Here is a 16,248-nt window from a genome sequence, read left to right on the forward strand (position 1 = left end):
ATGGAACCAAGCGAGTGCAGTCCCATCTAGCTGGACGACAGTGGAGAGGTGTTGGAGCAGAATTGTGTGGTGCACCCTGTCAAAGGCTGCAGGTGGGATGAGAAGGAATAGTTTACCTTCCTCAGTCAATTAGGATGTCATTCGTGACCTTGGTAACAGCTGTTTCAGTACTGGATGGGGGCAGAAACCTGATTGGAGGGATTCAAACAAGGCGTTCCGGGAAAAATGGGCATGGATTTGGGAGGCAACAACACGTTTAAGGACTTTGGAGAGGGTGGAGATAAGACTGAGGGGGGTCAAGGGTTGCTTTTTTGAGGAGAGGGGTGATGGCAGATTTGAAGGGGGGGGGGGGGTGGGGGGGAAACAGTACCTGAGGAGAGAACCGTTAACAATATCAGCTAACATGGGAGCGAGGAAGGGAAGTTGGGTGGTCAAGAGAGCAGGAGGTTGGTCTCCTTGACGCGATGAGCTTTGAGCGGGCATATGGGGAGATGGGAGAGAAATATGCAAATTCACGGTTAGGGCAGGGGGGGAAACTGAGGGGCAGTTAGGCCGGTGGGTTAGGGGAAGGGAGGGAAGTAGCAGAGGCAGCTGAAAAGATGTTCTCGATCTTTATAACAAAAAGTCCATGCACTCTTTGCATTTATTGTTGGTCAGGGAGGAGGAGACCGGGGAGGGTGGTTTGAGAAGACAGTTAGTGGTGAAGAGAAGCCTGGTGTTATCGTTGCCTTACTAAATGATCTTGGAATAGTGGGCAGTTTTAGTGATGCAGGACCTGATAATGCTTTGTGAACCAGCCATATCTGGTGATGGATGCTTAAACCAGTTATGAGCCAAAGACGTTCAAGTCTGTGACCCTTGGACTCAAGGGAGTGGAGATGAGGGGCATACTGGGGGAATGACTAAGGTGCGAGTGTAATGGTTTTAGTGGGGACAACGGCATCAAAGGTGGTGGAGTGAATGTGATTTAGCAAATCCGTAGCTGCACGAGTGTTGTAGGCTAAAGGCCTAGTTAGTAATTTGAAAGTGCAGTGGTAAGGGACTTGAGGGAGTTTTTTTCAGGGGCGGACACAAAGACGTGGAGTTGGGAAGGGGAATATGGGTAGAGAGCGATATAAGGAAATGATCAGATATTGCTGTATCAGTTAAAGTTACTGTGGGAGTAGCGAGATCACGTGAGATGACAAGATCAAGGGAGTGGCCGTTTATATGGAGGGAGAGATTAAGGGAAGAAAGGAGGGCATTGAACGCAGGAGAGGGAGCAAGAAGATTTGAGGTGGAGGTTGAAATCACTTGAGGATAAGTTGCTTGGGGCAGAGGGAGGAGATATCTCAAATTCAGTGTGATATTTGGGTGGGTGACACAGAACAAGGATTTTAAAAGGGAGATGTATGCTCAAAGAAGTTGCCAGAGGAGTAGGGAGGCAGACCAAGATGTGATTTAGAGATGAAGGCTATGCCACCACTGCGGTGCTTTGAGCCGGGCAAATGTAGAAAGTCTAGCCAGGCGGGAAAGCTCATTTAAGGGGAAAGGTGTCATCGCCCCTCAACCATGTCTCCATCAAGGCCATGATGTCCATGTGATCGTCCACAATAAGCTCATGGATGGCAAGGCCCTTTATTCACAAGTGAATGTACATTTTGAAGGGAAATGTGGAGAGGGGCGATGATAGCCGATTTACTAGCAGAGTCCAAAGATTCTGAGCTGGGAGGGACTGGATAGAGGTTGGCAAGATTAGCCCACAACAGGCGTGCAAGGCAGGGAGAAAATACAATGGGGCAATTGAGATTGCTACTTGTTGGACAGTGACGAGTGCCTCGGTGGGCCTTTCGGAGGATGCCAACGGAGGCACAGAGAGGAGCTGTAGAATTATTTAAGAGGGAATCAAGTACAGGACAGCGGTAGACGAATAGTAAAGATAAGGAGTACTGAAGAATTGGAGTTTGAGAGAGTAGACTACCCAAGGGTGGGGAAAAGAAAGGAGGCATGATGTCGGGGGGTGGGGGAAGGAGAGACTCTAGTTCGGAGCGGCAGCCAAAATGCACACTCGAATGGATACTGGGAAACAGTTACAATAGATGTGGTTACATGCTAATTCGAGAGCACGTGGAGTAGAGAGGAGACAGCACATTAGAAATACAGTACTGGATTTGAAGTCACAGGTCTGAAAGTTGGTGGTTGGGTGAATGAATTGATATCCAGATGCTGAGACAGGTGAGACCAGGGGAAATTTGACAGACAGAGCATTGAGGTGTGAATTTCTAGTAATTTAAATGTTTCTTGTGGCAATTTAAGTACCCAATTTTTCCACATGGAGATAGTCAGTCTCTGGTGCCTGCGGATGGATCTCACTGATTAAATCTAAAAGTCGCAGTAATGAAATTCCATTTTTCAACTGTCAATCTCTTAACACTTGTGCTACTGTTTTTCTGCCGTGGCTTTTCCATCACATTTTTTCTACCGCAATCTGTTGATTGGGTCCAAGTAAAACAGCAGCAAATCCGAACATCTGTGGGTGCAGGACCTCCCACATTTCCCTCCCTTACAGCATTAGCTGACGGAATTCCCAGATTTGCTTTGTCGTCTCCTTCCTGTTGTCTCTCCTCCTGTAGCCTGTCTTTATCGGGAATTGTGCGCAATCTTTTTTTACTTTAATGGAGCAGTAAAATGGCGCCAATATCGTTTTGGGTCTTGGTTGTTTAGTCTAAGCTTACTGATCCTGGGTACAGGAAACTTACGATTTACCGGCACCTAAATAACCGGAAATCTCGGTTAACTGGCAAAATTCAGGAGTAGGTTCAGGTAAGTTTTATTACTTGCCTGCCTTGATCTGTTGCTAAGCTACAGACACGCTTGGAACTTGTGGCCATTGTTCTGAACCTGTTACTAAGCAACAGGGTTTGTTGCTTTATACAGAGCTCTCAGCGCCGTATCTTTTACTATAGCTTTCGGTTATCCGGAATTTTTGATGAACCGGCACCATGTCGGTGCCGGATGCTGAGCAAACACTATTTTTCTTCCCCCCCCCCCCCCCCCCCACCCCCTCCCAACCCCCCACACCCCCAGTCAAATAGCATAAGCTGATCCCTCACTTTTTTGCTCTTGGTCCAAAGTATTTCTGAATCCCAGATCATGTCGGTCTTAATCATTAGGTCATCCCTATGCCCAAAGGTGCCATGACTTCTATTTCCTGCAGATGATGTACATGTTGACTTGGTAATACGTTACCCAGATAACTTGACGGCACTGAATCATGAAGATAACATACAATGGCCTGGAATTTACGGGGCCTATGACTGCCTATGCTGTCGTAAGTGCTGTGAATGGCCCGGCAAGTTCTGGGTTTGCACATGTGTGAAAAAGCAGAACTTGCGATGTCCAGTTTCTCCTTGGCAGATCATCCGCATCCGCTGTAAATTCACTTGGTACAGAGTTTGGCTATCGACTGCCCACTGAATACCCACAAAACCCTTACGCCTGGTAAAGTAGGCCTGGGCCTGCTTTTACCAGCGTAAGGGATAAAATAAATGTTAAAATAACATTTAAAAAAATGATTTAAACATTCACTTGCATTTAAAATTAGTTTCGGTAAATTTTGCCCTGTTAAGTTTAATTGTTATTTTAAATGTTTTATTAAAGGGTATTTTAATTAATTTTGAACCTGTGATCATTTATTTTTATTTCAGTGGTGTGAAATTTTATTTATTAGGTGATTTCTATTATGCTTATGGGGATTCTGTACATAAATGGCATCCCCATAAGCATAATAGGAACCCTCCTCTCCTTTGTGATTGGTTGGCCTGGCCCACGTGATCCCAGGGATGCTTGCGAACCGCCTGCGCCCCTGGGATAAGTGGGCCTTTACGCAGGTGTATGCCTGCAGACCCAGGACTGCAAGAGTCCTAAGCTCCAGAGACACGAGGTAAGTACGTAGTTTTCTTTCGGGTCGGAGGTGTACACGGGCGGCAAGGCATTATGTCCACCAACTCTGGGTCCAATACACTTGGGTGTTCAGAATTTATATTTCCTTGATTGAAGCCCCATATTAAAATAACCTTCCTGTTTTGCATTCCTTTTTTTTTATCTCTTCATCGAGTAAGCTGTTTTCCTGTCTTAGTCTGTAGCATTTTCCTAGTCTTAACTTGGACTCTTTCACTTTAAAGATGTTTAACCAGCGTAACTTTCCATCTCTGTATTAACTTCTTTAACCTCCCAGATGTCCCTGGAACACATGGGTTATACCACCTCCTTCCCTGAATGCTTTCTTTCCCTGTATGTTGTGTTTGTTAGTGGGAATATTAGCCCAAAATTTGTGATTGGAGGCTTCCCACAGGTGGATGCCTCCGAATTGTTCTTAAAAAAAATAAAATTTAAAAAAAAACCAACAAACTACGAATTTACCTGGTGGCCAAGAGGTACGGAGACTTACGATCCTGGGCCTCTCTGGGTAAGTGGGGCAGAGGCCAATGTATCCCAAGGGCGCATGCGGTTCGCAAGCTGGGATCACTTGGGCCAGCCCAACCAATAAAAGAAGGAAATCTTCATTTATACTTATGGGAGTTACGTATGTACGGCAACCCCATAAGTATGAATGGGGATCACTTAAACATACACAAACATGAAATTAAAAAAATTATATATTTAAAATTAATTATAATGCCATTTAAATAAATATTTTAAACAAAAATTTATAATGTGTTTTAACAGGGCTAAAAATAAACTTCCCTTATTGGACAGGGTTTTCAATGTATAAATGAGTAACAGTTATTTTTCTATTTTTTAAAACGCTCATGAGGCGTAAGAATTTCCCGGGCATTCAGCAGGTGGAAGTTGGGCAAATAGCGCAACCCTCCACCTGCAGAGGCCCTTCTCCCTGGGGATACAGAGGATCTGTCAAGATTCTTGACAAATCACAAGTTCCAGGTTTTAGCGCATGCGCTTCGCGTGCCTAAACCCAGAGCATGCGCGGCCCTTACAGGCGCGTACACACCCGTTGGGGTTACAAAATACAGCCCATTGTGTTTCTAATGGCCCAGAAATTCGGGTCGGAGGCTTCCCGCAGGTGCAAGCCTCCGACCTGCACTTAAACTAGTGCGCCGGCCGTTGTGCTGTGGGCCCGCGTGGGATTCCAATCCTGGGCCTCCTCCAACTGCCGACACGCAGTGCTTGCGTATCCCAGGGGTGCAGTTAGTTCGAAGGATCACGTGGGCCATGGAGAGCCAATGGTAGCAGGGAATCTGTATTCATAGATTTGACAGGAAGACTTGTCAAATCTATGAATACAATTCAGCCCCAAAACTTCAATAAATTTTTAAAAATCACATTTTAAAATAACTATAAATTACATAACTATTTTAAACAATAATTAAAATTTTTGAAAAATTAGTTTCTAACGAGGCTAAAAATAAACTTGCCTTTCTTTAAAGTATTTTTAAAAATAATAAACCTGTGGTAAAAATGTTTTAATTTAACTTAATTCACCACTTACCTTGTTAAAAGCAGGCCTTGCGACTGCTTTTTACAAGCGTAGCTCCTGGAGACTTGCCCTCGCGGAGAAACCTGCAAAAAAAAAAAAAAAAAACACGAAGTTCCAGGCGTATGCGCTGCCTCTCCGGCGCATGCGTTCGACCTGTGAACCCCTTCCTTTAAGGGAACGTAAGTTCCGGTTTCCCGCGCATGCACAATGCATGCACGAAACCGGCACTTTCATTGGGCCTATGCATGAGTGCCCTGCGTGTACTCACCCGTAGGGACCCGAAGTTCTGGCCCATTAATATTTATATTGCTTCTGGTGTTTATGCATGTGCACCTTGTAGTTTTACATCCTTTCTTGGCCCCCAGTATCTGTCTGTCCTGGTATCTGGTTCCAGTATGTCTGAGTTACTGTTTTCATAGCCACCTGTTGGTTACCTTCCAATCTACGATCAGTCTGGCCTGGGATCCGGTGTTTTTCTTTTTCCATTATCCCTTTTCTTTGTTTTTTTCCTCCTCCTCCTCCCTCCCTCCCTCCCTCCCTCCCTCCCTCCCTCCCTCCCTTCCCCCCCCCCCCCCCCCCCCCAGTCTTCACAACCCATCGTTGATTTAGTATGATACAGTACATTGTACATGCTTCAGGTTCTATCTCTATGGCTTAGTCACAGTGACCTAACTGGAACAATTACTGTTAATAACTATCAATTCTCTTCCCCTCTCCATGCTAATTTTTCCATTTAAAGCTTTAAAAAAAAAGTGAACTTTCTCTTCAGAAAAAGGTGTCTCAAGTGTTTATCAAATGCCTTTTGAAATTTTCTCAAATTCTGGTGGGCTGTTAAAGGAGAAGGTAATCTTGGACCTTTTTTTAAAATAAGGAGGAAGTGATTGCTTGTAAGCATTTAAAATAAATGAGACAAACTCTTTTACAACTCTACGTTAACCTTTTGGTTCCTAGAACAGAAAAGAATGAAGAAAGTTGATGCTTGGCTGGATTACTTAATTTCATTCTGTATTACAACTGTGTGTTTGTATTAAAATGTTAAAGTTGCAACTATTCCTTTTTTCCATACTTGCCTGTTATGAAATATGGTAACAATCCTAATTTAGTGACTGATGCTTAAAGGCTGCCGGCAGAACTTTGAAAAGCAAGCTATCATAGCTGAAACTGTAGTACAGATTCTGCTCAAATTTTAGATCATCTGTAAGGTGCACCTTTCCCATCCACAGACATTCATTCATATTAATAAAGGTGTATTTGCCTTCAGATTCCCTCTAATTTTCTGTGATGGGTAAGCTGAAAGCTTTTTTATTTCTCTCCATTAGTGTTTCATAAATTGTCAAAATTTCAGCAGATTTGCTGTCGATATGCATCCTTGTGTCTTCTCAACAGAACTTCACCTGTTTAAAAGCAAAATAAAGTAAAAATCAGTTTTAAAACAACTCTTTTATTTAATGCAAAAAAGCTATTGAAGTCCCACTAAGGCAAGTACCAAAAAAATTGCAAAAGGAAAAAATGGTTGTCCAATAGGTGTATAAGTGTTTATAGTTTGAGCGATTTTTCTAATCTTTGCAGTATTCACTTAACCAGGTCCTGGGTTCCAAGTCCTGTGATATATGTAGACTCTTGTTGTAGTATGTAGCAGTATTGGAACAGATAACTTGAATCGAGCATGCTTTGTGTCCTGCAGGAGTAGTAGAAGGGGACCTGGCTGCAGTAGAAGCTTACAAGTCATCTGGAAGTGACATTGCTCGGCAACTTGTATCAGATGAAGTACGCCTGTTGAATCGTCCTTCAGCTTTTGATGTAGGTTACACCCTTGTACACCTTGCTATCCGTTTTCAGAGACAGGACATGTTGGCAATTTTGTTGACGGAGGTGAGTTAGCCTAATAGTTCTATTTTTTTTTTCCCCCCTATTTCTGTTTAGGAAAGCTACGGGTTGATGTCAAATGAGTCCTTGCAGTTTGAGATTAAAGCTAATATAGTAAGTACAAAAGAGATTTTTGTAATTCAAATACAGTGAGGGTACCAGTCAGAATTCCAAGTGGCAGTCTCCATACTTAACACATGTTGCTACACTTAGAAATATTCCCCAATGCCTTTTAATGCTGTGTGTATATTATCACAATGGGGCTTGACATCGGAATGTTGAGTACAGTGAGCAATAACGCCTGACTTGTACTAACACTCAAGCCTGAAGCAGCTTTCATCTGTCTTCCTCCTCCACCCAAAACAAAGTCACTTTATTGAAAGTTTAAATTGTGTTTTGATTGTTCTCCCTTGGATGTACACCAGAGTCTTTTTTCGTGCCAAGAAAATGTGAATAACAACACTACATTGGGACAAATACTAATAAAAGACTTATTAAGCATTTAAAATAGTTTAGTGAGGGTAGCACCACCGGGGATGAAGGTGAAAGTCTGATTGTGGAGGATGAAGGTGTGGTTTTGCCTCTGAAATAGAACTGTTAAATTTACTCTCTGGCTACATTTGTGGTCTAAACAATGAGAATAATGAAATATTACATTGGAAATTCTAGGATGTGTATCAATACATTCAGCTTGAATTCTGATTAATTTTTTGTGTGAATATATAGTGCCTTTATTCTGCTTCTTTCACTATAGGTGTCCCAACAAGCTGCCAAGTGTATACCTGCTATGGTATGCCCAGAGCTAACTGAACAGATCCGCCGTGAGATCGCTGCATCCCTCCATCAACGCAAGGGAGACTTTGCCTGTTACTTCCTCACTGATCTGGTGACATTCACATTACCTGCAGGTACCCTAACCATAACGTTCCGATGGGTGGATTTAGATACAATGTTGAGTCGTGTATGTCACCTTTTAATAGAGAGCAAGTTGGAATTGGTGAGCGAATGTGATCGATACTATGTGCAGGGGTATGTATTTGTGAACAAGTGATTGAGTTTGCATGTGAGGTAAAATGTAATATATTTATCAATAATGTCACAAAATAGTGCCAGATAGGTGAGACAACTATCTGCCCAACTACTTTTCTCACCAGCCATTGGCACTCTGCAGGAGGGAGCTTTAACCCAAAGTGATTTTTATCTAGCAAGTCCAGCAACTTGCATTAATATAGTATCTTTAATGTAGAAAAACATCCCAAGGCACTTCAGAGGGATAATCAGACAAAAATGGATCTGAACCACAAGAAATATTAGGGGTGACCAAAATTTTGGTCAGAGATGGATTTTAAAGAGGGTCTTTAAAGAAGGTGGGGAGTTGGAAGGGTTTAGGCACTCTAGCTGATGACATCAGTGCTACAAACAAAACCAAACTGCTTGGATTACAGAACTGACTAAATGAATCAAGTTGAGCATTTGAGTACCCATTGACTGTAAAGCGCTTTGGGACGTCCTGAGGTTGTGAAAGGCGCTACATAATTGCAAGTCTTTCAATGTCCAAACCGAATTGGTCATTAATTTCATGGTCCTTTATGTGTGATGTTGCTGGTACAGCTTGGCTGTTCTGTTTATTTTCATGAGCAATGTATTTCAAAACAGTCATCATTGTAGAAAGTTGCTTGAGATGTTTTTATGTGATGAATGCTATATAAAAAAATAAATGTTAATGCTTATTTTAAATTTTTAACAATAATCCTACACATATTGATAGAATGTTAAGCTCCCTTGATTGCTTGGTGAGTTTATTCAGTTAGTCGCTCAGCCATACAGAAAAGTCTGATCCCCTAGTCTTTGATGAATTAGCTGATCTGAGCTGGGGTGGCTGCCCGAGTGATCGACTCAACACTCATGGGCCAGGTAGAGAGAAAATTGTTTAGGGTTCCTGCTGCAGTACTGTCCAGTGATCTCCCTTCCCACTCATCCATGTCTTTGTTACCTTTAGACTTGACTCTTCCAACGCAATCCTGGCCAGTCTCTCTCGTTCTACCCTCCATAAACTTGGTCATCCAAAACTCTGCTGCTTCTGTCCTAACGCGCACCAAGTCCTGCTCATCCATCACCCCTGTACGCGCTGACCTACATTGGCTCCCGGTTAAGCAACGCCTCGATTTTTAAGATTTTCATCCTGGTTTTCAAATCCCTCCATGGCCTATCTCTGTAATCTCCTCCAGCCCCACAACCCTCCGAGATACCTGCGCCCTTCCAATTCTGGCCTCTTGAGCATCTTTGATTTTAATCGCTGCACCATTGCTGGCTGTGCCTTCAGCTGCCAGGGCCCTAAACCTCTCTGCATCTCTTCCTCTCTGTTCTCCTTTGAAGATGCTCCTTAAAACTTACCTTTGACCCAGCTTTTAGTCATCTACCCTAATATCTCCTCATGTGGCTCGCTGTCAAATTTTGTTTGACGCTCCTGTGAAGCGTCTTGGGACATTTTACTACCTTAAAGGCGCTATATAAATAGAAGTTGTTGTGGCTGCTGCTACTACATGTTTTGGATGAGAATGGAATCTGGCTGGATTGAATAATTGCCACAGTGAGGTACTGGAGACTGACTGAGACCCATAAACTGTATTAAGGTTAAGTGACATTTATATCATACTTGTATTAGAGCACTGCTGCCATGGTCAGCCTTGACTTCAGGTTGTCAGAGGCACTGCTTGATTAATATTCATGCTGCTGCTAGAGATCCACCTCCAAAAGGTGTTTGTTTTCCCCCCTCCCCTGCATTGCCAGTAGATGAAGAACTTGAATCGCCACATCTAGTGGTACAGGCTGCCATAATCACCTGTTATAGCTTTGGGCAAGTTAAGCTGTGATTACTGGCCTCCATGGTCCTTTTCCTGACGTTGGGGGAAGGTTGATGATGAGAAATGTGCATGATAATGACCTTTTTCAATAACTGTAATCTTGCAAAATCTGTGTTGTTTCCCCATACCCACTTCACCTGAGCTCTGCTCAAAGTGTAATTGGTAAATTCAGACCCAACCAAAGAATATAACAAACTGCTTTAAAGTAGAAATAATTCTGAAATTAATGCATCATTAAAGTATTACAGTTCTGAATATTTTGTATTTGCAACCAATTTTTAAAAACTGGTGATCAAATGGAAACTAGGATCTAGCCAGTTTCACTATTGGGATTCCCATCTTAAGTTTCATCTATTCATAAATTTGATTGGAATAGTTTTTTCTCCTGTGTCCCATGTATTTGACTGACTCTTTTTGTGTTGATGGTGAACATTCTAACTAATGTTTGTTGTGACTCTCATTTGGATGTTTATCGATTTTTCTCCTTTTCTAACATGGCTATTCACCAATCATATGGCACAACTTGTATTTGTCGCAACTTTAATGTCTAAAAATCAAATTACAATCTCGTGCCAGTGGCGGCACTATAGCACCTAAGTTTATCTCTCCCTGCTCTTCAACCTGTACTGTAGTGAAATGCTTATGTTCCTACCAACTCTACCTTTCTGCTTCCCAAGTTGCTGTAAGTTTTGCTGTTTCACTGGCAATTGTCATATACTGTAAAATCAAAGTATCCTACTAAGTAAGTGATGAATGACATTTTTGAATGGGGACCTGAATAACATTGTGTTTACTAGTCTAATTATCTTCTGCCCTCTAACCCACATCATTTGAAGACTGCAGTTGGTTTTCACTCCGTGCTCAAAGCTGCATACGATCATCAACTAATATAATTAGATATAATCATTAAAAAATCTTGTGTATAGCTCTCACTTCCTGGGCACAAATATCTTCAGTGTCACACATTTATAATGGAAACCCATATGTCAACATTTTATGGGAACACTATATAAATTTTTAACCATGGTTTATTGATGAACCAATCGATCACTTTTTTGGGGAAAAATTCCTGCCTTTTTTCCTCGAACTGAAATTTTTAATATTGACAATTACATTTCAAATTAATTTAATGAAATATAATGTATAAAATTTAACAATCTCAATTAAATTTTCTCACTGAATTGTCTTTTAATGACTTCATTTAAATTTTGCTTCAAGGTCTCTGGCTGCCATAAAAGCTTTGACTGAAATTTTTTTGCCACACAGCATTTGGAGAGCTTTCAAACACACCTATGCATGTGCATCAATAGGATTTGAAGGGCAGAAAGTTGTACTTCCTCATCCTGTGAGGGGCGGGAGGGTGGTGAGAGTTGGGCAGCACTTTACTCACATTATACCAGTTGCCTGTGGTGTTGCACACCAAATGTAGTCTTCAAGTGAAATGAGGTGAGGGCAGGGAGTAATTGGAACCAGTCATGCAGATTTAGTCCCACATTTTAAAGTCATGCATTCTGTCATTATTTTGTGTAATACTTCAAGAGTTTGAAAGGAACTGGAGATTAAATTCTTAAGCTTTATTTCAGTCAAGTGTCAACATTTATTAAGAAATGCTGTTTTCTATGATAAACTGGTCAGATAGTCAGCTCCTGTAATTGTGGTTTATCTAGTAAGAAAATCGATTGTTTATCAAGAATAGATTTTGATTAAATCACTCGCCACTTTATTCAATTAAACCATCTCTTCTGAACCATTTTTTGAGGTTTCAGGAAATTGTTCTTCACTTTAAAAACTTGGAAACTGTAAAATGGTGAGTGTTTTGAGGTAATTTTTGTATCTTTATGGGGATTTGTTTATTACAGACCATAGAATTTGACAAATGCATGAAAGGATAATTTCCCCCTTTATTTGCACTCGCATGCCAGGGACACACCAGGAAATTGCACAACGCCCCCAAACCCCAGCATGTGATTTTTCCATACATTAATTTTTAGGAAGCACAAAATTTATCCTTCAGTTCTTCAAAACAAGAATGTAAAGACCAGAACTGGTTGACTATGGGGAAAGTAGTGGGGCACTTGAGGGGCATGGGGGTGTTGTGGATAATTTAGAGGTTATGGGGCAGGTATGCAGTGGAACCTAATGGTTTGGAAGGGGTCAAGAATGGTTTACTTCCCCACAAAGATGCTAATACCCTGCTCATCCATCACCATACCACCCGATCCTCGTAACCTGATGCAGCCAAAATCTAGATCCCCAATGCTCCAAAATATCCTCCCTAATCCAGCTAGATTCCATTCCCCTCTTCTGCACCTTCCCCATTCCCAGGATCCCCTCCGAGTGCTTGCAAACTCTAGACTGTATTCCCAGTGCTCCCTGATCCCAGAGCCACTCAATCCTTGGTATCTTTCTTCCCAATGCTTAGTGATCCTCGGCCCTGCTCCACTGTTACAGGGCTTGACAGGGTAGATGCAGGGAGGTTGTTTCCCCTGCCTGGGGAGTCTAGAACCAGGGGTAACAGTCTCAATAAGGGGGTTGGCTATTTAGGACTGAGATAAGGAGAAATTTCTTCACTGAAGGTGGTGAATCTTTAAACTCTCTAACCCAGAGGGCTGTGGATGCTCAGTCGTTGAGTATATTCAAGGCAGAGATCGCTAGATTTTTGTATGTTAAGGGAATCGAGGGATATGGGAACAGTGCAGAAAACATGAGTTGAAGTAGAAGATCGGCCGTGATCTTATTGAATGGCAGAGCAGACTTGAGGGGCTGAATGGCCTATTCCTGCTCCTATTTCTTATGTTCCTAAACCTCACACTCCAATTTCCTGCAAGACCCTTCCCACTGAGAAACAGTACTGCCATACCCTCCCAAGTGCTCACAGGTGGCCCAATGCTGATCTGTGTGTCTGGCAATACTATTTGTACAATACCCCTGCTTTTGCAAGAACCCTGACTGAGTGAGTAACACCTTGAGAGATCTATATTGCCAAACACTTTGTAACATTTGGTAATGCCTGCTTTTTCACTTCCCACCACTGGTCATGCTGTGGCATCAGTTATCTACCTCCAGCTGCCAGTTTCTTTTTTTCACCAGCTACAAAGCTCAACATTTTTTATGTTTAAAGTTTTTTGCCTTCCCACTGCCCAGTGTCCCCACATAACTCCTTCCCGCTCCAACTCCTGGACCTGCTTGTGAGCCTGTGTTTTGCTCCATTGCCACCTGCCTCATTCTTCACCTGCCTGCCGTGCACCTTTTTGATGCCATGTAAAATCATTCTGCTACTTTCCTGCTTGCTTGTTCCCTGACTAATATTATCCTCCATACCAGATTGGGGCAACCTAACCTAGCGGTCAACAAAGCACACATCAAAAATATATTGAATCATAAAAGGAGATATATTGGATGCCATTGATGCACAGCCAATGCCCCAAAAAGGTAGCCAGCACAGACACCATCATAACATAAGAAATAGGAGCAGGAGTAGGCCATTTGACCCTTCAAGCCTGCTCCGCCATTCAACAAGATCATGGCTGATCTTCTACCTCAACTCCACCTTTCCGCACTATCCCTAAATTCCCTTTGTTCTCAAATTTATCAACCTCTGTCTTAAATATACTCGAGCATCCACAGCTCTCTGGGGTAGAGAATTCCAAAGATTCACAACCCTTGAGTGAAGAAATTTCTTCTCATCTCAGCCCTAAATGGCCTACCCCTTATCCTGTGACTGTGACCCCATGTTCTAGATTCCCCAGCCAGGGGAAACATTTTCCCAGAATTAACCCTGTCAAGCCCCTTAAGAATTTTATGTTTCAATTAGACCACCTCTCATTCTTCTAAACTCTAAGGAATATAGGCCTAGTCTACTCCAATCTCTCCTCCTAGAGCAATCCCCTCATCCCTTGAACCTGTCTAGTGAACCTTCGCTGCACTCCCTCTAAGGCAAGTATGTCTTTCGTTAGGTAAGGAGACCAGAACTGTACACAGTATTTCCCACATTGTATTCCATTTGCCATGTTCTTGCCCACTCAATCAATCTGTCTATATCTCTCTGCAGCTTCTTTGCGTCCTCCTCGCAGCTTGCTTTCCCACCTAACTTTGTATCATCAGCAAACTTGGATACGTTGCACTCAGTCACTTAATCTAAATCATTAATATAGATTGTATGTAGCTGAGGCCCAAGCATTGATCCTTGTGGTCCCCCACCAGCTACAGCCTTCCAACCTGAAAAAGTCCTGTTCATTCCTTCTGTTTTCTGTCCATTAACCAATCCTCAATCCATGCTCAATATCATGGGCAAATACACAGCTACATACATGAGAAAATTCACATCAAAATAAAAAAAATCATGGCACACACCAGAAAAGCACATTATGCACTGAGAATGCACACAAACACCAACATTGCATTATTATCCATATTCAGATTGCTTAGCACACCACTTAAACACGTGAAGCAAGTCATAGTTGCTGCCAATAAATCAGATGTAAAATCAAACTAAAGCATAAATCACATAGATAAAAACAAAAGAAAACCAAGTCACACTATTGCAAGACGCCAATATCGTATAATACAAGCCATCACACCAAGAAACATAGATACATGAAGACCTTTTTCAGAAGGCACTAAAGCCTCTTAATGTGGCCATGTATACCAGTAGAACCAGTATATCCTTTGTCTCAAAGGCTGAACTTCATCTCCTAATGGTCCTGGTCCCCATTTCCAGCCCCCAAAATAAACACAGCCCTTGAGGGATGACTGCCAAACCTGGATGAGGAACAAAGGAAAAACATTTGTTTAATACCAGTAACGTGCATGGAATACCACACTTGCATGCCCCATGAGCAATACCACAAGAGATCTATTTTTACGTATAATTAGTTGTCCTTGATGAACTCGTTGGGGATACTGGCTTTGAAGATTTATTGATTCAGACATGAAGGATGTGGAATTGGTGTCATGACATTAACCCAGCTGTGTACATGTTCATTCCACTGAACTAATGTAAGATATAACCTAGAAACCAAGGTTAGATATTCTGTAGTTTATTTTAATTTACCTTTTTTTCTGGAGACGGAATGAAAACATTTTGCGTATATTTCCTCAAGGGAGTAAATGGATCGAGTCCATGGTGGAAGTGAGCATGTGTGGTCTGGGAGGAACAGATTTGATGGGCCAAGTGACCTTACTCATTCTAGGTCTTTTCTGTCTTTTAAATATGCAGACTGGCTGTTCAAAGTGTCTGGCACAACTGTCTTCTTCAGTTGGTAAGAATGTGTGTTTCAGTTGCTATCTTATCTCTACATCTGCAACAGCAGTCTTCACATGGCCTCAGATTTTGTATTGGTGGTGTCCAATGCAGAGAAGGCTTGACCGTGATACGAAACAATAGACTAAAAATGAGCCCTCTGTCATCTGAATCCATGTCTGTGTATATATACATATTTCTACACATTTTTGGTCTTTTGACATTGTTTTGGCTGACTTAAAGTAGAACTGCAGTGGGTTAGGGAGGGGTCAAGCAACCTCACATATTTGAGCAGGTAGTGAAATTAATGAGGTCTCACGGCAATAGATATGTAAAATGAAGTTTGGGGCTTGCATTTTGAGTTGTTTGCATAAGCGTACTGAAGCTAATCAAAGCTTTCTTGAAGTTACTTGTACCCTGCTCCATGTTTGCATAGGTTTCCTTTAGTTAACTACTTTCTATACAGGTGGCTTAAAAATTTTGTTGCATATCACCTGATCTGCAAATCAGCAATATTACTACATGGTCTCAATTTTGCTGGGGTAAGCGTTGAGTTAAAGTTGTTTCACCGTACCCAGAAACAACATTGAAATCCACTTCCAAGATGTGCACTCCAGCAGTATTTAGTGACTGTTTGGACTGGCTGCAAAAACTAACATTTAATGTTTTGTGCAAGATGGAAAGAGGATTTAGAGCTAGGTCGGTGAAATTGAATGGCTCAGTAAAGAAGCAAATGCATGAACTTGGTACAAGTAAGTAAAACCCACTTTCCTGAAGTGAATGGTATACACTTGTGCACT

The 16,248-nt window shown here is 42.0% G+C and overlaps 1 protein-coding gene across 5 annotated transcripts in view; it reads left to right on the forward strand.

The window, feature by feature from the left end:
* LOC147113488 (ubiquitin thioesterase ZRANB1) overlaps positions 1–16,248 on the forward strand; it is a 104,728-nt gene that overhangs the window by 24,115 nt on the left and 64,365 nt on the right. For 4 of the 5 annotated variants that reach the window (XM_085994650.1, XM_085994647.1, XM_085994649.1 and 1 more), the window contains exons 3-4: positions 7,161–7,348; positions 8,097–8,250. In XM_085994650.1, the coding sequence (XP_085850776.1) occupies positions 7,161–7,348; positions 8,097–8,250 (342 nt within the window). Of the gene's footprint in view, positions 1–7,160; positions 7,349–7,399; positions 7,457–8,096; positions 8,251–16,248 lie in introns of all 5 variants that reach the window. The other variant, XM_085994651.1, reaches the window with a different exon arrangement.

This window comes from Somniosus microcephalus, chromosome 8, assembly GCF_052327205.1.
Source record: "Somniosus microcephalus isolate GS21.2 chromosome 8, FLI_Smic_1.0, whole genome shotgun sequence".
NCBI lineage: Eukaryota > Metazoa > Chordata > Chondrichthyes > Squaliformes > Somniosidae > Somniosus > Somniosus microcephalus.